At 45.8% G+C, this 25,136-nt stretch overlaps 2 protein-coding genes and 1 non-coding gene across 5 annotated transcripts; 2 read left to right on the forward strand and 1 right to left on the reverse strand.

Moving 5' to 3' along the window:
• Nucleotides 1-1,433: 1,433 nt before the first annotated feature.
• MIR166C (microRNA MIR166c) lies at nucleotides 1,434-1,605 on the forward strand. Its single transcript, NR_126888.1, has one exon. It is a non-coding gene; the product is annotated as a microRNA MIR166c (primary transcript).
• Nucleotides 1,606-13,503: 11,898 nt separating this feature from the next.
• Nucleotides 13,504-16,881, forward strand: LOC100831456 (pyridoxal reductase, chloroplastic). Of its 3 annotated transcripts, none has more exons than XM_003574149.4 (8): nucleotides 13,504-13,745; nucleotides 14,952-15,180; nucleotides 15,288-15,381; nucleotides 15,513-15,636; nucleotides 15,830-15,931; nucleotides 16,028-16,179; nucleotides 16,283-16,376; nucleotides 16,546-16,881. In XM_003574149.4, exons 1-8 carry the CDS (start codon nucleotides 13,605-13,607, stop codon nucleotides 16,729-16,731), a joined length of 1,122 nt encoding a protein of 373 aa, XP_003574197.1. In that variant the 5' UTR covers nucleotides 13,504-13,604; the 3' UTR covers nucleotides 16,732-16,881. The 3 variants fall into 3 exon arrangements, with proteins under 3 accessions (XP_003574197.1, XP_010234917.1, XP_024317008.1); XM_010236615.3 differs by having other exon boundaries at nucleotides 13,608-13,745; nucleotides 14,924-15,180; XM_024461240.1 differs by lacking the exon at nucleotides 13,504-13,745 and adding an exon at nucleotides 13,759-14,803 and having other exon boundaries at nucleotides 14,924-15,180.
• Nucleotides 16,763-20,351, reverse strand: LOC100831152 (methionine gamma-lyase). The gene is made up of 2 exons (XM_003574148.4): nucleotides 19,468-20,351; nucleotides 16,763-17,580 (listed from the first exon to the last, which is right to left on the reverse strand). Exons 1-2 carry the CDS (start codon nucleotides 20,243-20,245, stop codon nucleotides 16,982-16,984), a joined length of 1,377 nt encoding a protein of 458 aa, XP_003574196.1. The 5' UTR covers nucleotides 20,246-20,351; the 3' UTR covers nucleotides 16,763-16,981.
• Between the last annotated feature and the right edge of the window lie 4,785 nt (nucleotides 20,352-25,136).

The following is a 25,136-nucleotide window of genomic DNA, read 5'->3' on the forward strand; positions in this document are numbered from 1 at the left end:
AAAATCTTGACACAATGCAATAATAAAAATAAATAGGGTAAACAGAGTCACAAATTTACAATCATGGGGTAAAAAAAATGGAATTCCCTCTCATTAGCCTAACATGGTACTCTTCCGTCAAAAAATATAAAGGCAAATTTGTGGACTGAGAGACCAAGAATATAATGACTCTCGAAAAGGATGTTGAAGTTTATGAGTTTTACTTCCAAGTAAATTGCCCACTAGGCCAACTGCAATGCAGCATTGAGTAGATGTGCAATTAAGAATAAATTTGGCAACTAGTACTAACAAGTACGTATGGACACGTGGTGGGAACTCGATCGAGGATCAGATTAATTTGCCCTTGATTTTTAAATTTCTCCAATTAGTATTTATCCATGTATTTTTCAAAGAATGGAGTGACATCTAGCCGTTGTTATCGTGCCCCATGCATATGCCATGTCTTTGAGAGTTTTGCAAAAATTGAGATGGTTCCGTACGTAAGAAAATAGAGAATGGTGGACAGACCGGGGTCATCGATGGGGAGAAAAATAGCCCGGCCTCCAGCTTTGGACACTGGTTAGAGAGGTTAAATGAAAACTCCACAAATCAAGGTATTAACTCCTACGCGTGCAGCTAGCTACGTACCAACCTACCATGCAGTCAGAGTCTAGCTACTGCTCGTGTATCATATCGTGTATATGTCCCGTGTCAGTGACTCAAGAGATAACACATACAGAGAGCTGGAGTTTTTTTTTTACGGTAGCTACACAAATAGCTGTGTGCTCCAAGCAATATGAAAATATGAACAATGCGTGGCCCTAGGGCAACACGAGAACAGTCACACAGCAAGTTCCAAATCTTGGGCCGCGCATTTAACTCAACCACTCCCCCAAAGGCTGCCGCCTCGCGTACCATTTCTAGGGTTTCATGTGCTTTCGCGGCCCTCCCAGCCGTCCAGAACACGATGGATGGCCGCGATGTTTCCCCCAAGCATCCACGGCTGCGGGTCCGACCCTCTGCCGCCGTGCTCTTGTCACCATTCATTCCCTTCTTTAACGCCTCCATGTGGTTCTGCCGGGTAGCCGTTTCGATGCGTGCGTTTCGCGAGCCCGGCTTCACTGACAGGCGGGGCGCAGAGACACCTCGGCGATCCCTGGCCGACATGTCAGTGGGCGCTAGGAGCCGTTCAGCAAATGCATACATGCATGTCAGTGTACGCTCGGACTACTGAATAATGTTGCTGACTGCCTGACTGCAAAATAAAGAGAAAAATAATTGTGTGATGATGTGAGTAATCATTCACACATCATGACCGCTACCCATGTCACCCGGCGTTCTATACATACCCACTCTCCTCACCCACAGCTTCCTGCAAGCTACCAGGGGAGATATGAGAGCTAGGGTAGAGAGAGAGAGCTAGGAAGGTGAGAGGTGTGGGGGGGATGAGAGGATGAAGATGTGAAGCTATTTTGCTTCTGGGTGGAATGTTGTCTGGTTCAAGGTCTTGCCATGTGATTTGAGGATGAACGGTTTGTGCATGCATAACTTTCATTTCTCTTGTTTGCGGGATCTCGGACCAGGCTTCATTCCCCTCAGAGATAGCTTCAAACTCGAGATCTAGCCACGATTATTATTTGTTCTTCGGGAATATTTCGAGTATAGATATGTCGTTGGGGGCATATTGTCTTTCTTATGGGCCGGTGTTCTTATTTGGATGAGGGGAGAGGTGTGTTTATCCGGCGAGTATGTGTTACCTCAATTTTCTCCCCACTTTCTTACGCTCCACGGTTCTCTTTTTGTTTCTTTGTTTGGCGAGAACCAAGGAAGTTCTTACACTTTCACAGGCTTTTCAACATTTTGTTTGTTTGTTTGTGTTTGGTGAGAGTGCCGAGGAAGATGAGATCTTACACTCCACTGCACTTTGTTTGGTTGTTTGTTTGGGAGAACCGAGGAAAGTACTCCTTGGTAGTAGCATGAAGATTGGTGTAATGATGGCTTGCTTTGACTCCTCTTTCCCATGTCTCTGGCAGGCATATATGCAGGCCGGCTGAAAGTTTCATCATTACCTCGTGATTGGGAGGAGGATCTTCTCTTTCTCTCTCCACTGCCCCCTCTATCCTTCTTTAATTAGTTTGATTATATTCTTCCTTTCGCTATTCCATTCTTTTAATTTCTCTCCCTTATCCAGATCTGAGATTACTATAAGTTGTCGGAAACTTATTTATCTGGATCTGATTGCTCCTTTTGCTTTTGGAAATGGATCTGTCGAAGTAGTTTTCTTGAGTTTAATTGTTTCTTCAGAGCTGGAGTATGAACTAGATGCAGATGCACGAGCGCACACATTTTCTTCAGTGATTTTAGGTCTTAGCTAGGAGCATATGATGCATGCATACATATAAACGTTTTCTGTAGAAAGTTTCTTTATTTCTTGAGCTAACAATCGTCCATGCATTGCCTGCATGTTCCTGTCTTTTGTGTTCTTCACAGGTGGAATGCCATGTGGTATATATCATGGTTTGTTCAAGACCTGTGCGCTTTGTTTGCTACCGTAGATTCTAGTAGTTCAATTTATCTTTTGTTACCAGGAATAATCATGGAAACTTTATACAGATGAATATGCATGCTGTGAAAGGATGATGTAACTATAGCCCGAAGAGATCTGTGTGATGTGTAACTGATTTGTTGTGCTATGGTTTTGAAAGCTAGGTAGCTACCACGCAAGTTTTTTTGAGCTCAAACACTTGATACCTAGCCCGTTTTGATCAAACGCAAACTGTATGCTACTGACTAGTGACTACTAGTCCTCCATTCGGACGTCAAACCTCTTGTATGTACTATGTTTCTAGCCTTCTGTTTCGTGTGAACTCTTGACATCTTCTGATTTAAGTTTTTTTCATATTCAGTACAAAGCTCTAGCTGCCACTTATATCTTCTTGTCGCATATATACAGGAGTATCATGAATTCATAAACTTATATATCCTGAGAAACCTTTTCCATTACATTTCAAATGGTGTCCGGCCTGCACTTCATTGTGTCAGCTTGATCATGATCTGTCTGTGTGCATGATCCTTGTTACCTACCTATCCTGCAGTGGATCCTCACTGATCTCAAGATATGTATATATACTTCTGTATCTATATAATCCAGATATTATCTCATATATACTCCGCAGAAGAAATCCGGCAAACATTTCATCTGTGATAACGTACCTCACATGCGCATGCATGATCAGTTTATTCAATTCCAGATCTCTGCATGCTGCATCGCTCTTGCTAGATGCGCAGCTTTTTGTCTGGGATAATTTGTGTTGCATGTCAGCATGTGAAGTTGTACGCTAACTTCTGTAATAACACATGGCTGAAATTACGAGGCCAGTTCAATTAAACAAAAGATGTTGCTCGATCTGATCCCCATTTAAGTTGTTTTGTTTTCTTGTTGGACGTACACTCTTTCAATTCTACCCACTATCTAACCTAAAAGCTAGCCCTAAAAACATCAATGTTAGTACAGCCCCATCAAAGAGACTTCTCTTAGAATTCAAAGTGCATGTGTACCTGTAAGTCTCTGTAGAGTCTGTAACCAAACTGGGGCACAAGGTCTAAAACAAAACGCTGGAGGGCGCTTGGAGCAGATGAGACTAATTAATTATCGGATTTCCTTGTTTGGTGTTTTGTATTCTTCTTGAATGCTACTGAACGTACACACTCAGTATATCTAGCTTCTCTGTACAGTATACTGATATCGTACACAATTCATCTCCTTAAGTTAGTAACATATGCATGCTAAGCTTAGGCAGGCACGTTCTAATAAAATAAGAAGCCTCGAACTTTTGAAGAATCTGAAGATCGAGCTCCTATATTTTTTTCCTAGCTTCCTGCGCCCGCAGTCATGTAGTGTAGGTTTGTACAATCCATTGACCATAACCTTTGTCCAAGCCAAAATTAATCCACTATTTGCTTGCAAGATTCTATAGGTGGGGCCACGACGAACTATCCTTGGTGGGGCAAGTGTGCTGTATATGCCTTTGACAAGACTTTCTTGAATTAACATTCATGTGATTAAAGAATGCGGTGAAAATCACTCTCACGATGATAACTCCGTGTAAATTAACCATATGGCGCACTCCGTGTATGTCGGAATTTTTTTAGAAAAAAATAACATAGATATTAGAAGTACAATTTGTTTAAACTTTCTAGAAATATAGAGATAGAGGTAGAAAAGGTTTCAACATAGTACGACCTGTCATGTACAGCTGTACTCCAAGATTATCCCCCATTGTAGTCTCTATATATACTCCCATGCATGAGGGTCAGATCAAATACATCAAACAATTCTAAGGTTTCCATCATATGCCATTATACCACATGGTATCCGAGTGGTTAGATTAACGTCGCCAATGCTAGGTTCATCCACCACTTCCGCATCACGCTGCCTCTAGGGAGATTAATTAATCTCTTCTTCCTTGGGGCTTCACACCCGAACAATCAAAATTAGACCAGTTCTTTATTTTACATAAAAGATAAATTTCATTTGTGTATTGATTATTCTTTAATTAGCCACAAAGAAACCATACGTCGTTCCAGCTCCACCCAACTCATCTAAGCAAGATCGTCCGAAGAAGCGACGACACGTCAAGCATTAACAGATCTGTCTGAATCCATGCATCATGCATGCAAGGTAGATGAGCCTCTTGTACGTGCACGCACACAATCACACGTGTTGATGCAATCTTCATCGACTTCTTCTGTAACAACATGACATCAATACACCTAACTTTGACAAAACAATTGGTTGTCGCAACGGATGCGTTTGAGCAAGAAGCCTAGCGACATCGACACCCAAGTTGCTTCGCCATTGCCAACAGTACATTGCCAATATTCTTCATCAACGATTTTTTCAGCATGGCACCACCACTTTTTGTCCACAAGGATGGATATCCAGTGCATCCTTTGGCAAACAACTCCGCAAAACGCTTCATCAGATGGCAATGACTGCATCATCTACGGCGGCGATGACCTTTTCATTGACGACAACATTGACCATGTCTGATGGCAACCATTGAGATCGGATCAAATGCATCGATCAACTCTAGCTAGGGTTTCTATCATATTCCTTCATTCTACAATACGAAGATGACATAATGTTATAGAAACATGCAGAATTGCAAGTTCAAACTGAATTTCAACTGGAAGCAAGAAAAAAGGAATTTCAGCATGAGTAGTGGTTTTCATTGTTCGTTCGTTCTTTAATACCACCAGTATGCTAGCTTGAGTGACATATTGTTATAAAAACATGCAAAATTTCAAGTTAGTCAAACTAAATTTCAATTGGAACCAAGAAAAGAGATCGAGAGTCAAATTGAGCATCAGTCAATTGTCCGTCGGTTTCCCAATTCGGCCGTACCCTGCCAAATATGATTGAAGGATCTCAATAGCAATCTTAATTGCCCATCGGTTTCCCAATTTCATACCTCCCAAATGTGATTGATTGATCTCAAAATTTGACATGTATATGTAACCTAAGCCCCTATATGATTATTTTTCTATGGAGTAGAAATTTATTTTCTTTTGTGTGGATTTAATAGATACTCCCTTCATTCATTAAAGATTGGCATATTAGCTTTCATTAAGACAAGATTTTGATCACAAATTACTATTTTAAAATGTGGTTTATATGACATGGAACCACAAGTATCATGAAGTATTTTTTATAACGAATCTAACAATACTAATTTCATGTCATATAAATCATAACTTGACATAGTAATTTGTGGTCAAAGTTTTGTCTTAATGAAAACTAATATGGCAATCTTTAAAGAATGGAGGGAGTACTTCTATGAAGGATGGTGGCACGTACTTGACGGTGGTTAACAGTGGAGCGTGTATATTTTATTTTGCCAGTGTAAATATATGTAAGTTCAACCTAGGAAACAGCGCATTTTGTTGTTGTTGTTGGTCGTCACTGCCGTTCACTACTACTAGTAGCACAACTAGCAAATAAAAAAGATTACGAACTTATACATTTTTAATGCGAGTACTTTAATCAGTTCAACCTCATTCCCGTAAAAAAAAATCAGTTCACACTCGCAAAACATGCATTATTCCAGCATCCTTTTGCTTGCAAATTTGTGCTAGCCCCAGCATGCAGTTGGTCAGTGCCAGAGCTATAAATTAATTATTGTCACAGAATTGTTTCTCCGAAAGTCTCGGTCTAGCATGAACAGAAACGGAAAGGCCTGCATGAAACTACGGTGCGGTGTGATTTACTGCCATTAGCATGCATCTGGTCAAGGTCAACGGTGTGCATGCACCCACACGTCCAAGGAAATTCTGCGTGGCTGACTATACATACGCACTCATAAGTAGTAGCTCCACCGGTCCATGCACGCAGGAAGTCCAAAACAGCCTCGAGCCTAGGACTTGGACGTGTCGTGTGTCGTGTGCCGTGTCGAGTGAGTGAAACCTACGAGCACTCGCGGGGAAAACGGCCGGAGGATGCGTGCGTAGAGCGGCCTAGCTACGACTTGGTGCGCGAGGAAAAAGAGGAGTCACACCTTGCAGCTGCTACTAGCATTTATGACTCATGCTGCATGGCCCGGCCGGCCTTTGTACTAGTACCAGTGAATGATGAGGACACGAATTTAATTCAGCGCTCGCCCTGCGGCCGGCCCTAATTCACCTCGGTTTTCCGGCCGGCCTCAACGTTACGTTCTTGAAGAGCGCATCCCGGGCCCCGGCCGGCTGGCGGGCATGGAGGACGACGGACGCCCTTGCCTTGCTGCTCGCTGGGCTTGGAGGAGGCCAAAACAGCCGCACACGGCCGGTGTCAGAGGACGGAAACGGCGTCGGTCAAAAGCAATACCGACACTAGCAGACTGGCTGCGCGTCCCTCCATCCCAGGGTCGTCGCAATCGATTGCCAAATGATTCGACCGGCCCCGGCCGCGAGACGCGAGGCGAGCCAGCGCGCGCGCGGCGGTGCAGCTGGTAATAACCGCACGGAAACGACGCGAGGCTTCAGAAACCGAGGACCGATCCAGCAGTGAGCGAGAGGCTATAGGCTGTACTACTCCAGCAGCAGCGGCGGCATCTAGCCCTGGAGACTTTTCACGTACGTGGGCGCGCGTGGAGAACTGAACCGCGCGGAAAAGGCTCCTTTTCCCGACCCTCTCAGCTCTCTCTCTAGCTGAGCGCTGCCATAAATTCCCATTAACTCACGGGGGACGCTGCCTGCTAGCTGCTGCCTGTGCGAAGAGGTCTGGCGTGGTGTGAATGTGATGGATGCGAGACGATGCCGATGCCGACGCGACGCGCCCCGGCACGTAGTCCAGTCGACTCTGCTGCTGCCATCAAACGGCGCCACCAACCAGTCAGTGATGGAGTGGTACTGCTTGCAATGCTGCGTCCTGCATGCACACTGTCTCTACGTACTGCTCCGTATTGCCGTATTGGATCCCTCGTCGTCTACTGCAATATGGTGTACTACATGTTGTACGTACGCGCATCTCAGCAATTTCTTTACTCCGTATAACTAACTACTCGCGCTAACAAATTTTAATTTGGATCGGAGTTACAAGTCCAGAGATGATATTATGCTTGTATAGTCTCGACTAGCATATATAGACATATAGTACACGTACAAATGCTCGCACGCCCCCAATGGACCTTACCGCACGTACGTAAATGCCTATCTGGCCTTGTTCACCACGGGTTCTGGCTTATTTGCATGCCGCGGTGGCGAGAGAGCCTGAATGGAAATATCATCAGAGACTGAGCAAAGTTTTCGCATCAGGAGCTATAGCTTACTAGGAGTTCGCTGTACGCCATTTAGAGGCCACGAACGAACCTAGGATGACGATATGTTATCGCCTAGTTTTTTTTTAAAAAAAAAAACACCAGCTAGTATTTTAAAAAAGGTGCGGCTAAAGTACCCTGATTTTTAAGCAATGAGTTTTAAATATCAGTTGACGTTTTAGAACCTTTGGATTAAGATCTGAAGTCCATCCCCATTCTCTCATCTCCCACTTGCTAGCCGGATTAAGATCCGATGGATACCATGTCGACTTATCTTTAACTAAAAAACATGCGACTTCTTAATAGCATGCAAATCCATATAAAAAAACGATGTTACTGGTGAGAACTATCTAGGGTTCCAACTGTCATCCCTCCTCCGCCAGTTTTCTCTAAGATATACCCTAGAAACCTATCTAAGATATACCCTATCTAAGATCTGATTGAATTATTGTCAGTTTTCTCTAAGATATACCCTAGAAACCTATCTAGGGTTCCAACTGTCATCCCTCCTCCACCAGTAAATCGTCGGTCTTCTCCTCCTCCGTAGTCGTGGTGTAAGAAGGTCATGATTTACTGGTGAGAACTGTAGTTTTTATCGTCTAGAGACTTTTTTTTTTCGAACCGGAGTCCGAAGGACTCAATCCATTGATTAAGAAGAAGAGAGTCGCCCCATTAATTATGGAAAACCGAGAAAAAACTGTTACAAAAGTCCACCGTGCAAACCGCACTGAGGACACACGGGACGACCTGGCCACCAACACTCACTCCACGCACGCCGCTGAAAGAAAGTTGCCGTCGACAAGCAGAAGTCATCGTCATCACACAAACAATCCTCCAGAGCTGGCGACTCTGACTTCCCTCACCAATGACCAAGAACGGGTCCCTGCCCCAGAAGGCACGCAAGCTCGCGTCGGCTCAAGCCAAACAGTCGGCCACCCCTTGCAAGTGACCAAGAGGCACCGATTCTGATGATGAGCGACAAAAGGGCGATATGTGAGGCTTGCGCGGAACAAGACCCCCAAGGCCACGACCACCCATCGCCAAGTCACCGTCATCACGCGAACACTCCTTTGAGCTGGCGACTCCGACTTCCCAGCGACAAAGTGATGAAGACATCCCTAGTCCTTTATCATCAACTCCAATTGATGATGTTGTTGCACAAGACAACCCCAATGAAGTTAGACTTGGGCCAATAACAAGAGCACGTGCAAAGCTACTTGAACAACAGGTGAACTCACTCTTAATTGAATCTGATGTTTTAATTGATGAGAGCTTTATACTACCTAAGTCTATGCATCTATGTATGATCAGATTTGAAGATGATTCAAACCTTGCACGTGGAGGAGGAGAGTTGCAGCAAAATCCATCGCCGTTGATTTCCAATATCAAGAAGAGCGCGAGGGAGGAGAGGGAGGCCGGCGCATCACATGAAGAGGAGGAAATCAACCAGCAATAGAAGTTGTTGTGGCTGATGCTAGGACAAGTCCTACGATACGTCAAACATGTCTAAGGCATCAGCGCACGTCGAGGAGCATGTGACACACATAGGGCTGCCTACGACATGGTTTATTTGACTAAATGTTAGATGGGCCTGCGTGTTCATAGTTTGTGCTGAACCCAACGTTTTGGATCAGTTTGTATCAAGTTTGGGTTGAACCAAGTTCGAGTCCGAGTCCAATTAGGTTGCTGGACGTCCACCCTCCTATATAAGTTGAGGGGCGCCCACGATTAGGGTCAGTCCACGTTTAAATTATTCAGAACATTTCGTTGAACTGCTACAAGCATTCATCTAAAATTATATTCCTCTTTGATTCGATTAGGAATTTTACCTTCACCACTTTGTTGCGATCTGGTGTTTTTTCTACTGAAGATTCAAGTGCTATCTATTGTTCCACTGGGAATTGGTAGATTGTAGAACTGCTTCGTGGTCGGCGGCTACGTGCGCAAGCATGTGGTGTTGCAACTATCAAATAGGGTTGAGAATTGTTGCATTGGCAGCAAGGACCAGCCAGAGATTCGCCAGCGTCTCGCAAGTTATCAATTATCTACTACGAGGTCAACGAGAAGATCGGGCCACCCCTTATCATCTTGGTATCAGATTTCCAGCATTTACTCGGTGAGCAAATTCCATCCCATAGATTAGTTTTGTTTTCATCCTATACAGAAAAAGCCACAAAAATATTAGGATTAGATTTTTGCCATAACCTAGTTGCATCGGTTCATCTAGTTCTTGTGCTGGTCGTAGTCCTTCCTTTGCCTAACTTTCTCTTCCGGTTAGGGTTTGTTCCGAGGAGTTCTTGTTCTAGTTGGAGTCGGCGAGATCTATTTTGTTTTCGTCCGTGTCAAGTTGCAGTTTGAGTCCTTTTCCAAATCCGAGTTGCGTTAGTTTCCTATTCGAATCCGAGTTGAGTTAGTTTCCAAATTCGTGTTTCTTTTCACACGGTTTTTCTTTTCCGCGTTTGTTGCAATCCGAATCAGAATAGAGTTTGTTTTCTTTTCTGTTTGTTAACCCTAGCCACAGCCTTTCTATCATATAAGAGTAGGAACCTTCCCACGAGACTAGCATATTTGGCTCTACGGGCTGCTCTTTGTTTACCTTTATACAGTTTGCTTCCCATATCAATCCGATTTGTAAGTTGATCTGAGTCCGGAAAGTTTCGGCCGCAAGGAAAGAGGAGGGGGACAGCAAAAAAAAAGTCTGGAAACCTCTCCGAAAATTTTCGAGCCTACACTGTTTTTACACTTCCTGGATTGTTTTTAGCCATCTGCCGTTGTAGCGGGAAATTTTTGAGTAGAAACGTGGCCAAAAGTTGTGCTACAAATTTGTTGTTTTGAGTTGTTCTGCCTACTAGCTGGAGCAATCTTGTGCCCGGATACCTTGAACTTTGTTAGCGTCTCTCCTGGCGCATTTGCAACACGAGCATTACTCCGACATATATCATAATTCTCAGCTCGTTCTTTTGGTTCTTTGCCCCATTTATCTTTGTGTGTGCATTTTCGGTGAGTTGTGTGTCATACGATCAGCACTAGGATTTGTGAATTGGTGTTGTTAGGTATCCTCACCAAGCTCCACCATATACCCTGGTTTGTCGTGTATAATCTCTCCCTTGGTATTCGCTTCATCACATCCGTGCACGTTCTGCCCCTACAAGTTGGTAAGCTATACTAATTCACTTTGGAACAGTAAGATACATTGTTTCTTTCAGTTTTGAGTGAGTTGAGAGTTTTCCACATATATTTTTCCTTTTTGTGCTCTAATCATGTCGACCAAGGATGGTGCAAGTGATGTTTTGCAGAAGAAGGGCTGCTACTGAGGTGGTGCATTGGCATGAATACGAAGCCCTACGTGATCACTTGAAGTTCAAGATAAATCAGGCGGTTGAACCCATATCCTCAGATTTGCAGCATGTGGATATGAAGGTTGATGAGGCCATTAACACGGCTCAAGCGACACAAGGTCACGTGACAACCATGCAGTGCTCTCTCGCTGATTTAACACAGGCAGTGGAGGATTTGCGCATGCTCGTTGAGCGCCAACAACAGCAAGATCAGCACCATGATGATGATGATGCTAGCGTTAATGATGGTGGTGCAACCCATAATGTGCGTGGCCATCAGCAAAATCAGGATCTGCGTCACAATGCGCCGATGGGTTTTGGCCATGGAGGTGGCCGTGGTGATGGAGGTCGTGGGCATGGCCGTGGTGATGGAGGTCGTGGGAATGGCCGTGCTAGTGCCTTCCCTATGGGTCATGCACGCAATGAGTTTCATCATGATGATAGACAGCACGCTCATCGTGATGATGACGGGCTGGGCAAACCGAAGTTTTCTATTCCCAAGTTTGAGGGCTCTACTGATGTTGAAGAATATCTTATTTGGGAGTTGAAGATAGAGAAATTATGACGTTTGCATGAGTACACCGAAGACAGAAAAATCAAATTAGCTTCTTCAGAGTTCGATGGATATGCTTTGCGTTGGTGGGATAACATCGTGCGTACTAGGCAGGAAGAAGGTGATCCACCAATCATCACGTGGAGAACTATGAAGGAAGTGATGCGTGATCGTTTTATTCCTCGCAACTATATGCGTTCTCTCTATGATAAGTTGCAGAATTTGAGGCAAGGCACTATGTCCATGGATGATTATTTTCAAGAGATGGAGTTGATTATGCAGCGTGCTAGAGTTCGTGAGCAACCAGAACAGACCATGCAACGGTTTCTTTTTGGTTTGACATACAATATCAAGCGCATCGTTCGGCATCACCAATATTATGACATGACCGAGTTGCTACATCATGCACGGGAGGCTGAACTTCAGTTAGCCGAGGATGTTAAGTTTGCTGCTCGTTCCACTTCAGCTCGTGGTGGTTTCACGCCACGATCAGTAGGTGGAGTACCTCCACCAAGTCCTTCTTCGAGTATTCGTGGTCCTTCACCGAGCAAGCCCGAATCTACTGTTATCAACGCCAAGAAACCAGTACAACCTGCTCCTAGTGCTGCGGGTTCCTCTATGTCTACAACAAGAAACAAGGATATGAATTGTCATACATGTGGTGGCAGGGGTCACTTCAAGCGAGATTGTCCAAATAAGAAGGTTATGTTGGTGAATGAGGATTTGGAGTATGAGACCGGTGATGATGTTGATCCTGAATTTGAACCTTTGGAGGATGAAGATGCTTAGGATGAAGGTGCTGTTGATGCCTACGCGACACATTTTCCTACCATTGTGTGTTCGCAAAGGGTGCCGAATGTCACACCTAGTCCTGAGAATCAGCGCTGCAACTTGTTCCAAACAAAAGCTATTGTTGGTCCTAGCAAGGCATGCAAGGTGATTATTGATGGTGGTAGTTGTCGGAACTAGCTAGTAAGGAGCTTTGTGCAAAACTGAAATTGAAATATTTGCCGCACCCCAATCCATATTATATTCAATGGTTGAATGATAGTGGGGAGATGAAGATCAGCTATATGGTGCGTGTGGAATTTCAGATTAGACCATACAAAGACACCGTTGAGTGTGATGTGGTTCTCATGACTGTGTGTCACTTGTTGTTGGGTCGTCCATGGCAATATGATAGGAACGTCCGTATCATTTGAATTGGCGTGGCAAGGATGTTACTTTGAGACCCATGACACCACAGCAAATTGTAAATGAATCATGGCAGAAAGTTGAAGTAAATTGTGAGAATGAGCGTGAGAGATTAGATAGACGAGCGACTCCACTTTCGATGAGCGAGAGCCACAAGCCAAATTTGAGTGGTAAACAGAACGGTGAGGGAGATAATTCCTTAGTAATGCTAGCCACCAAATCTGATTTGAGAGAGTTCAGCGAGGATCCTATTTTGACGCCTTTTGTGCTTATGTGCAAAGGTTACTTTGACGACTTTTGTGCTTATGTGCAAAGGTGTTTTAGAGGTCAGAGACGTGGTTCAGAGGTCCAACGGCAACATCGAGTTTCGCTGCGCAACAGGCGAGTGCAGGAGGAAGACAACAACGCTTATCCACAAGTACTTTACTTCAAAGATGGTTTTTTAGAGTTGGTTGATTTATTATCGTAAAATAAAAGTTGATGGCCGCTGGGACTGGGCCAGAACAATTTAGCCCAGATATAGTTTCCCAGGGGCCCAGCAAGGCGCGCATATCTGTCGTAGCAAAAGTCTTCGATGAACCCCCCTCAAAAGAAAAAAAAAGTCTTCGATGAAAAATCAGGTCACCTGCGGGGCACCGTGCACATGCGGGTAGGGGTAAACCACAACGAAACGACGGGGATTTTATCGGAAGACGAACGGACAAGAACGAATGCGCCTGAAACCGTGCCTCCGATCCACCGACGATGGCTCTTCCGACAGCCAAGGCGGCGCCTTTCGCGTCGCAGCCTCACGGCAGAGGCAACCTCCTCCGGCGACCACCGTCATCAGCGCCCGCCCCTGCAGCCGCGCTGCGCCTCGGGCCACTCTTCTGGCCGTGGGAAAAGGTTCCAACTCCCAACACGCCATCTCAGTATCTCTCTCATCTACTGACTGCATCCATGATATATACAGCAGTTCAGAACTCCAGATTACACTGGGGCAATCCCTTGCACTAAGCACTCGCCCCTGCTTAGAAGTATGCACAGTCGAGTGTAAAAATTACCACATGGGATGTTTGGCTAGCAGTTTAATTCCAGTGTGATGAACTGATGACAAGTGAGGTAACTGTGAAAATAATACGGAGTGCGAAGTAGTTCAGAAACTATGCCTAAGAGTTCATCGGAAACAAAAAATAAGTCCAGTATGGAATCTGAACTTAGAAGTGACCGTGCAGGACTTGGTTGCATACAGCATGAAGGAAGCATTGAAGGCAGTTTTTTTTTATACAGTACATTACTGATGCCGCGACATGACATGAGCTGAGCTGAATGTACAGAAGTACAACAGCTTGCCATCAACAGCATGGTGAGCAGACGAGACACCAGCACAAACTACATGTTGCTCTGTCTGAACGTGCACGCCTAGAACTAATTTCTGCCTCCATAAGCACAAACCACAAGAAGGATCCGATGACCATTGTTCAACGAAACTCGAGCAGGAAGCCAGGAAAGCACTAGATTAGTAGCACTAGCAGTACCTTTTTTGGTATCCCAGCTACGGATCAGAAAGTAGATGTCTCCTGTTCTTTTGGATCCGAGCTATTGTCAATATGCATTCTGACGCTGCTGTTCGTATTTGTCCAAGTCGTGCACGGCAATCCAAAAGTTCTATATCGTGTGATTGCTGTTACTAAGTTCCATGGCTATGCGTATTTAACTCTAGTTGGGTGAAAAGCTACTGACATGTTGTCTCTAATAAAGTTAGTTGACACCTCTGATAAAAGCGTGGAAAGAGTTAGGTGATGCACCAGAAAACATGAACACCAAGCAGAAGATATTGACCCGAGAAACTCTAGTACTTCTACGAAGTCCTGATGATCAGTGACAAATTTGAACCCTTAAAAATTCCAGATGTCACAGAAGTTCTAAACTCTGTCGAGCCAACTAGCCAATTTTGCATCTCTGTAAGTCTGTATGCTCACTTTACAGTCTGAATTAACATGGCACCGTATCTTCAGAGAAACTGGAGTCTGTACAATTAGTACATGAAGTTTTCAGCACTTGTTCACTGAAATCTGTTGTAGGTGTAACACTGCTGCTTCACAAATCTAGGTGAAAGTTGGGCCCCTTTCAGTCTCCCCCATGGGCTTCGGAACATGGGCATGGGGCAACCAGCTGCTCTGGGGCTACCAAGAAAGCATGGACAGTGAGCTCCAGGAGTGCTTCAATTTGGCTCTGAAGAATGGCATAAACCTCTTCGATACCGCCGACTCCTATGGAACTGGGAAGCTGAATGGCCAGAGCGAAAGGCTGCTTGGAAAATTTATCCGCGAGTTCGAAGGTTGGATAGTTTTACAATGGCTCAAAATGAATTTAGTTCGAGAAAAAAAAAACTGTACTGATGCTTGTTCCATCACTTCTCATTCTCTAGACCTTGTTGTGTCCCAGGGCCGATCAAATCTCCAGACGATGTAGTCATAGCGACAAAGTTTGCCGCGTATCCTTGGCGGCTAACGTCAGGCCAATTTGTCAACGCTTGCAAGTACTCCTCCATTCGTGTGCTTAATGTACATCAGCCATATTTCCCGTTGGATTTATGTGCATTATACTAGCATGGAATTTCTGATAATCTGACGAAAACACATAGCTCACCAAGTTTATATATATTACCAGGTCTTCGCTAGAAAGGCTACAGATTGACCGCCTCGGGATAGGGCAGCTTCATTGGTCGACTGCAAACTACGCGCCTCTGCAAGAACGCGTGCTCTGGGACGGTTTAGTTGAAATGTATGCCAAGGTCTGAAGGTGTTCAACCATTTCTTCAGACTTCAGAGTTCAGAATCATCCTGTATTTTTAGATAAGGGATTAGTTTAATTGCTCTCCGGTCTCTGCATCAAACGGATGCACACAGCAAAGCCTGTACTCTGTATAGTGCTAGTGCACACTTCAGTGCTACACACCATGTATCTGAAGTTGGTGGTGTTTTCAGGGGCTTGTCCGGGCCGTAGGTGTCAGCAATTACGGGCCGAAGCAGCTGCTGAAGATCCATGGCTATCTAGCGTCTAGAGGCGTCCCCTTGAGTTCAGCTCAGGTACCTGCAGAAAATGGCTTTGCTGTGTCTATCTTGAGCCTAGATATTACTCTTGATGCAGTGTCGTTTATGTCTGAACCTTACTGCGTAACGCAGGTCCAGTTCTCGCTACTGAGCATGGGCGATGAGCAGATGGAATTGAAGTCCGTGTGCGATTCACTTGGGGTTCGCCTAATCGCTTACAGCCCGCTTGGGCTGGGCATGCTCACCGGGAAGTATGATGCCTCCAACCTACCAAATGGGCCGAGGTGATGGCCGATGGAATGTTTGTTTCCTTCTCTGAACTTACATGCAAGGTGATGAGTGAATGTTTCTTTTCTGAACTTCTCTTTATTGTTCGCTGCAATGTAGGTCTGTGCTGTTCCGGCAGATTCTTCCCGGGCTTGAGTCGTTGCTGTCTTGTCTCGGGAGTATTGCAGAAAGAAAGGGGAAAACCATGTCTCAAGTAAGTGCTTTTCTGATCTGCAAAGTGTTTCTGTATAACAAGTGATCTTTTTTCTTGTACACCGAATGCAGAGTTCTTGCAAGTTGGCTTTGACACCAATCAGAATTTTACGAGGGGATCAATGCGATGTCGTCACAGATAAATAATTCTGGAACTGTTCTGAACGCAGGTGGCCATAAACTGGTGCATCTGCAAAGGCGCGGTTCCTATCCCCGGCGTGAAAACGGTGAAGCACGTGGAGGACAACTTGGGTGCGCTTGGCTGGAGGCTGAGCCCCTCTGAGATTTCAGAACTCGAAGCTGCAGCCATGGATTCTCCCAAGAAAATGCTCCAGAACATATTCCAAACCGCATGATCGAGCACAACCAACGCAGAGAGATGACATCAACATGAAACGTACAGCTTACTGTTCATCGCCTGCCTACTTCAAGTTCAATTCGCACATGCTTATTCCGTTACATCTCCCAGTTCCCCGAAGTCTAAATCATACATGCAGCTTAACACATTGGTTGGCATCCGTCTGATCAGCTGATCAGATGGCGCTTAACCTAACTTTGCAGCTAATAGCACTAATATATACCATCAGCACCGCCGGTGACTCAGATTCAGATAGCCTTACAGTACTTGGCGGCGGCGGAGGGGGCGTCCTGCTGCTGCATGAGGGCGAAGGCGCGCTCGAACTGGGCCCAGCGCTGCTCCAGGGTGCCATTGTAGCCCACGGACATGCGGATAAGCCCGGGCGAGATCCCGGCCAGGGCCCGGTCATTCGGGTCCATCTCGCTGCTGGTGCTGCTCCCGGAGCAGGACATGAGGGTCTCGTAGTAGCCCAGGCTGACGGCCATGAGGCCGAACTGGGTGGTGTTCTGGAGGTGGTGCATGAGGCGGGCGGCCCGCTCCTCGGTGCCCATGTCGACGCAGAGCATCCCACCGAAGCCGTAGCCCGGGTTGGCCATGGCCCTGAGGCGGCCGTGGTGGGTGTGGTCTTGGAGGCCCGGGTAAACCACGCGCAGGCCCATGCGCTGCATCCGGGCCGCGAACTCCCCGGCCCGGCGCGAGTGCTCCTGCATCCGCAGCGGAAGGTGCGGCAGGCGCGCGGCCAGCTCCGAGGCCACCTTGGCGTTCATTGTTGGGCCGAGCAGCATCAGCGCCCCGTCCTGCAGGTCCATCATCGAGTTCACCAGGCTCGCCGGCCCGCAGATCGCGCCTGGATATCGGAACAATTCATCAGCTGTAAGTAGTTTACTTTGCAACGAACAATCACAAACATACTAAACGCCAAAGCGCAACCAGAAGATTCACAGGAAACCAAATAAAAGGTGAGATCCCAAACAAAAAAAAAAAAAAAAAGGTGAGACCATCAGCCAAGCTGTCAAAGCCGGGCCATTGACATGCCAGGACGGTCGGTGTATTACTGCGGAAATGAATGTGCATCTCGATCACGGGCTGACAATTATTACCACCGCCAAAGGAGTACCCGTAGCACGGAACCGGACAAACAGCTTGCTGGCTCGCTTTGCGCATTGATCAACCAGATGGCACGAAAATGGCGATAGGAGCCAAAAACCCCAAAAGGAAGAGAGGACGCATCACGCACGTCATCCATGCCCTGGAGATATTCGAGCGGCCGGTTGTTGTTGCATGCAGATGCCTGTTGCAATCTTTGCGATAAATCCAGCCGTTCCCGTCGTTCCCCGGGACGATGGACGCGCGGGGGGAGCCGACGCGCAACACATGGATCGTGCACGGCCAAAACGGGTAGATGGGGCACCACGTCGTGTACTAGTCTACCCTATCCTACAAGCCGCTGCTGGCTCTGGTAGTGGTGGTTAGTGAGGCTACTGCATAACCCACTCGTTTGTCCTTAGGCCTCGGGTGCGTTGTTTGGGAGCCGCCGAGCCGGGGTCGTGTACGAGCGTGTGGGGGCGTGCAACGGTGCCAGTGCAATCATGAAGCATCGGTGTCTCGTATCATGGTGCCAGTGCAATGAGTGAGGCTACTGCATGACCCACCAGTTACTAGATCGATCAACGGTGCCAGTGCAATTGCCGCGGAACAGACCAGGGCGTGACCCGCCCGTGCACGTGGTGAATTGTGCTACTTGTGTAGTCATGTCATAATCAATAATCATGCTGTAAGTACTCGTGATTCCATTTCTCGTCATCGAATCTCAGTCCACTACAAAAGATCCCGACCGACACTGTTCTGGTTGGAATCGGCTCGGTGGCCCCAGCATACTGCTACCTCGGTCCCATAATACAAATACGGGATGTATTATGTTTATTTTGATCAATGCTTTGCCAATAAATTACCATATTAATATAAAATTGTATGACATAAATTCATTATGTTCCCACTCAACTATATTTGTTTATTGTTATGATTTTAATCACATTAGTCACGTTTTCATGAAGTAATTTATGATCAAAGACTTGGACAATCGAATCCTAATATGCCTCTTATTTTTGGACTGAGGCTAGTACTCCATCAGTCACATCATATGAGCCGCATACGCATCCTGGAAAATAATCATACTCGATAATGATCATGTTGGGTATGGTAGTGTACTAACAATCATGTTGGAAATAACCATGCTGGGTAATAATGATCATGCTAGATTTACGTACCACGCTGGAAAATAATCATGCTGGGTAGCAGTGTAGTAATACTCATGATGGATTTATTTATTGTAGAAAATCAGCGAGACATGATGGATGATCATAAGTACATTCACGTGATCACGGCTTTGAGCTAGCCCCGGCATGGTTGGAACGTGACAGGCGACAAAAAAAACAGGGGGACGCACTTAGCCACGTATACTATATATAATTACCCCACTCGTACTATTTTTTGGATCTACTAGTAACTGCAACGCGATTGGGGTGTGTGCGCGCCACGCTAAAAAGGCGTCCAGAAAGTTCATGCTTCCCCGATAATCCTCCAACGGAACAGCTAAGCCGTCACGCATTCGCAGTAAAAAGAAAAGAAAAACCGTCACTCATTCTATCGATCGTCTTTTCATGCATGCACGGAACTTGTACGGAGTAGTTAAGATAGAACTAGCTTGAGTCAGGGGAATTAAGTCCTTGATCACCTGCGATGATGTCGGCGCCGCCGCTGATGAACTTGGAGACGCTGTGCACGACGACGTCGGCCCCAAGCCTGGCAGGCGACACGACGACGGGCGTAAAAGTATTGTCCACCACGAGCTTGGCCCCGGCCTCCCTCGCCACCCTCGCCAGCATGGGGATGTCCGCGACGGCCAGCGTCGGGTTGGACATGGTCTCGACGTAAACCACCTTGGTCTCCCCTGGCCTCACCGCCGCCCGCACGGCGTCCTCGTCGTCCGCGTCCACGAACGTCGCGGTCACGCCGGACGTCCGCGGCAGGAACCTGGACAGCAGCGCGTGGGTCCCGCCGTACAGGCACCGGGACGCCACCACGTGTCCCCCGGCCCCCACGAGCTGCATCAGGACGGACGAGATGGCGGACATCCCGGACGCCGTGCAGTAGGCCGCCTCGGTTCCCTCCAGGGCCGCCATCTGCCGGCCCAGCGCGAGCACCGTCGGGTTGAAGTGCCTGCTGTAGATGTACAGGTCCCCGCGGTCCGGGCCCAGCTCGCCCGCGAAGAGCTTCCGCATCGTGTCCGGCTCCATGACGGTGAAGGTCGCCGAAGCCTCGATGGACATGTTCACGCCGCCGTGCTCGCCGAACTCGTGGCGCGCCGCGGCCAGCGCCGCAGCCGGGTCCGACGACGGCGGGTCGCGGCGGCGCGCCGCCTTGTTGACCGGCGGCGCCTTCTCGTCGTCGTTCGGCGGCGGGGGGCGCTTGAGCATGCTGATGGGTTCCGCGGCGGCCAGCACGTGAGCCATTGGGGATCGGATTTGGGTTTTGGGACGATGGATGTGTTTGTTTGCAGGAGGGCTGGAGATTGATCGATCGATCGAGAGTGGTGTGGGGATGCAAACAGGATGGGTGGCAAATTTATAGCGGAGGGAAAGGATCTTCTGTGGCTATAGGAGTTGGGACCGTACGCGTGGTGGAATGTACCGAGGGCCTTTTCACGGCCAGGGGGAAAGGACAAGGCAGTGGTCTTCCCGAGTTCGTGGATTTCGCACCTGGTTCATTCTAGTCAGTGAATTTTGCCACTTGGTTCACTGTAAGTTCATGGTAAAACGTCAGATGTCTAAAAATAGAAACATTTACATGCATGTCAGATTAACTTAACCCGCAGGATGGGACGAATGCACTACGCATAAATGCATGAAACAAGAACAAATGCATTTGTGCTCGATCGGTGTAAAAAGAGACACCGTCCATGTTCAATGAACCAGACCCGCGCGCAGCCTCCTCCTGCGGCAACCGCTACAAGTAGGAGTCAAAATTGGCCACCGTGCATGCTAAACTTAGCCACACCACATAACATTTTCATACAGATTACGATCGGTACTGCAAATCTCGATGAATCTGGCTCTGAACCTTCCCAAAACTGGCAGGAAAAGCGTTCGAGCATCACAGATCGAATCATCGAAAGCCAACCTGAATTAGGATGCCGTGCCTATCAAACTATCAGCATGGATCTGGTGGGTCTGGGTACTTTGTTGGTGGATCGATGGATATGTGTTCCGTCACTTGTGACAAGTGTTTGACTAAACCTGGCTCTGGCTGGCTAGCTCATGCATGCATGGAGGATATCAACAAAGCAAAATCGTGTTGAGCTTCTCCATCCAAAACTATTGGCGCGCGTGCGTGTACGAGTAGCTTTAGACATAATCAACATAATACATGCAGCGCAAGTTCTATCCTAGCTTTCATCTTTTTGAACGACGAACTCGATCACATCCGCGCACTTAATTTGCAATTCAGCGGGTAGGTTTTAATTTTTGTGCTAGCAAGTAAATTATCTAGCAATTTTATCTACTCTTTGTAAGAGGTTCTAGTTTTGCGAGAAAAAAACTTTATCTACACAACACAGTTCGTCTCATAAATTATAAGTTTCTGCATTCTAGAAAGAAAGAAAAGAGTTTCTGTGAAAAAAACACAGAAAGTACCTTCCTGGAACTTTGAAATAAGTAAAAAAAAACTATCTGATTTTTTTGTTCAAAAAATAGAAAGTGTGCTAGTAAAAAAAAAGATTGAAAGTTTGTCAATATTTGTCAGAAGCTCATCCCGAATCTTAAAAACAAGGGTATGCATATTTCTCAGTCGCTTGATTTCTAAGCAGAAAGTTTAAATCTCAGTTGGGGCATCAGAGTAGTTGCATTAACATCTTCGTGTCATCCCCACTCCCTACTCTCCCACGTACTCCCATTGGATTAGATCAAACAGCCAAGCACATCGTCTGGTTTCTAACTAAAAATCAGGTGACTTTTCAACAGCACAACCTAAAAATAGGGTGTGTCCAGGGAACAGTCAACTGAGATTTCAGTCGATCGATTTGTGATGCTTTCTTTTTTTTTTCCTTTGTACTGCTTCTGCTTGCACACAATAGAGCACACTAGGATAATGATTGATCTTCTCTTCTCCTTTTCCTTGTGTGTATGTGACATCCTGATAGGTACATGCGTGCCTGTGTGCGCTCACGCGGGTGTGTGTTTCTTCGGAGTTTGAGATCACAATACAAAGCACTCGTCATTATAGTAACATAAATCTAGTCCCCACTTATATGCTTCTCATGTGTATTACTACAAATATTAAAACGGTGCTAAAAAATTAAAATTTGAAAAATTACCGATCCTGATGAAAGCACGCTTGCACAACAGAACCAACGCCACGGAGAAAGAAAAAAGGCAACAAAATAATTACAATCAAATTTTAAAAATTGCAGGTAAAACTCTATGTGCAATTTTAAAATTGCAGGTGAAAATTTATGCGCCATTCTAAAATTTGCAGGTGAAACTTTATGCACCATTCTAAAAATTGCAGGTAAAATTTTATGCGCAATTCTAAAAATTGCAGGTGAAAATTTATGCGCGATTCTAACATTTGCAGGTGAAAGTTTATGCGCCATTCTAAAATTTGCAGGTAGTTTTCCAAAAAAAAAATTGAAGGTGAAAATTTATGCGCGATTCTAAAAAAAAATAGCGGTGAAACTTTATACGGTTCTAAAAAAATTACAGGTGAAAATTTATGCGCGATTCTTAAATTTGCAGATGAAAGTTTGTGCACGATTCCAAAAATTGCAGATACACACATAAAAAAGCCCATAGTCAGACCAACCCAAAAGTCTTAATCCTAACCATACGAAAACCAACAAGGCCACGAGCCACCTATTCACATGAAGCCCACGAGAAATCCATCAAAAAGCCCGAGCTAGGGGAGGATCGATCGACCGGTTCTTCCAGGCTAACAAAACCGCTAAAAATAATACTTTCTCTGTCTAACAAAGGATGTCTCCACTTTGACTAAATTTGAATGCATTTATACACTAAGCCATGACTGGATACATCTAATTTTTGACAAACTTGAGACATCTTTTGTTGGACAGAGGGAGTAAGAAAGTTCATCTGAAATAAAAGAACAGAAAATTGAAAGCTCATTATTTAGAATTCTGGTTAGGAAAAAAATAGAAGAAGAGAAACGCTCGGTGAGAGGCCGGCGTGAGCTCCCTCGCTCCACGAAGCGCTATAACTTGCTCGACCAAGCGCTCGATTGATATGGAACGAAACTATCAAGGGACCAGTAATGCCCGGTCGAAATACGACCGCGCAAATACTTGCTAGCGGAGTTCCATAAAGTAGCGCCCACTGTATGTATATGATGAACATTGACGTCAGATCAATATCATCAATTGCGTGTTTATAGTGCCGAGTTAACATAACTTGAGGATATACTCTATCTAGGCTAGTCATCTACGCGTCGTGAAAAAGGAGTTTAGCATTTTGAGAATCCAGTTAATTAATACTGGAGTAGGAGTAGTTGAGATGAGTTTAGTGCTAGTCGTTGCGGCATCCCGGCATGGGAACTCGATTGGCAACACGCTCCAAATGAGTGCAGTGCAGGGTACGTCGGGTACGTTCGTAGGGCCTAGCTAAAACACGAGCATCGACGAGTCATCCACCCGATGGATTACCGGAGCGCGCGGTAGCAATCCACTAGAGTTACGTGAATACGCTGGGGCCCCGGACCCGGAGCGTACTCCCTCCGGCTCCACGGATTGATCACCCCGCCACCGCCACATCAGCATGCACTCAGCACTCGAGACCACCGCGTCATCCACTCGATCGACGAGGAGTGTTTATCTGAAACCAATCAAAAAACTGACTTTCCATCGAGATAGCCCACACATGCGTGCGTGTACGGAGTGATAGAGATGCAGAGAACGAGAATAACCAGGCGTGACGCACGGGGCCTCAAAATTAATATACTATGATGATCTATGCTCTCAGAAAAGATATGATGATCTTGTGATGGATTGAGGACGCCGGACGACCTTGAAGAGAAACATACGGTCTTTCGAAACCTCATAAATAAGCATGCGAACCTTGGAGAGACATACGGCCTTTGAAAAGCTCAGAAACAAATTAACTGGACAAGAAATTTGGACGGAGGAAGAGCGCAACGTGTTGTGCGTGCGTGTATGCGATGCGAGTATGCGACCAATATATGCCTGTGAGAATTTCCCTGTCGTTTTTGAAGAGTCCAGAACCGCGTCTACGAGAGATGCGATGAGCCCAAATGCAGAATCAAACGAGACAATAATTCAATCTTCTGACCGCGCGGGCCGGGACATGCCGATCGATCCAATGCTTGCTTTCCCGACAACGGTCGATGCATGGTGGAGTAATAGGTTCGTGCTTTCGTTTCGTGACAAACGTGTCGCACGGCACCTCTGATGTGATGTGCTTTTCGGCAAGAGCAAGTCATGAACTCGACGTACGTGCCTTTCAGCATCAAACAGGTCGAGCTAGCAAGCAGTTAACTCGTGATGTCCGTACTAGTGCTTAAGGCCATCCAGCGTCGACCGAGTTGACAGGAGAGCTGAAATTTGGGCCGAAAACTCTGCCGTGTGATTTGATTCCGAATTCATGTTGTAGCGAGGAAAAGGTAGATGGGGAAAGACGCAAGTGTTAAGAATTGGGAGGAAAGGAGATCGAGACAAAGCAAATGATTCAAGTGTGTGTTTTTTATTGATGATCATTGTATATAAAAGATTACAAGCGGTGTCACCAAAATGTGTCTATTAGAAGAGATGCCATCAAAAGATGACAGTTACATATTTGAGAAAGAGGAAAGGGACGTGTCCCTTAAGCATGGATTCCTACATATTTAACACGTGCTAAATATAATTCTAACACTCCCCCTAATTTATGCTTGTCCTCGTGATCATCTTGAATAAAGATTCCTCCAAAAACCCATGGGAAAAATATGAGGAGAATGGTGTATGATATATTGCTAAAACTCTTTTAAAACCCAGTGGGAAAATAGAGAGAAAATGTTACAACATATAATGGTTATTGTCTCCATGATAACTCATGAGAAAAACCTTAAATAAAGGAAAGACCCCATGAGTTTAGAGAACAATATTTATGTCTTGTATATTTCCTTCAAAAACCCCGGTGGGGAAATTAAGAAATATGACATCAGTATGCCTTGTATACTTCCTTTAAAAACCCCAATGGGGAAAATAGGATGTATGACATATGGTCTTGTGTTGATATTACATCATTAAAAAACCTTGATGAGAACCGTAAAATAAACTCATAAAGGGAAAAATAGTGTAATATAATGTTTGAATAGGTTATAACTCAGGAAGATACTCCC

The sequence above is a fragment of the Brachypodium distachyon genome, chromosome 3 (genome assembly GCF_000005505.3).
Source record: "Brachypodium distachyon strain Bd21 chromosome 3, Brachypodium_distachyon_v3.0, whole genome shotgun sequence".
Taxonomy (NCBI): Eukaryota; Viridiplantae; Streptophyta; class Magnoliopsida; order Poales; family Poaceae; genus Brachypodium; species Brachypodium distachyon.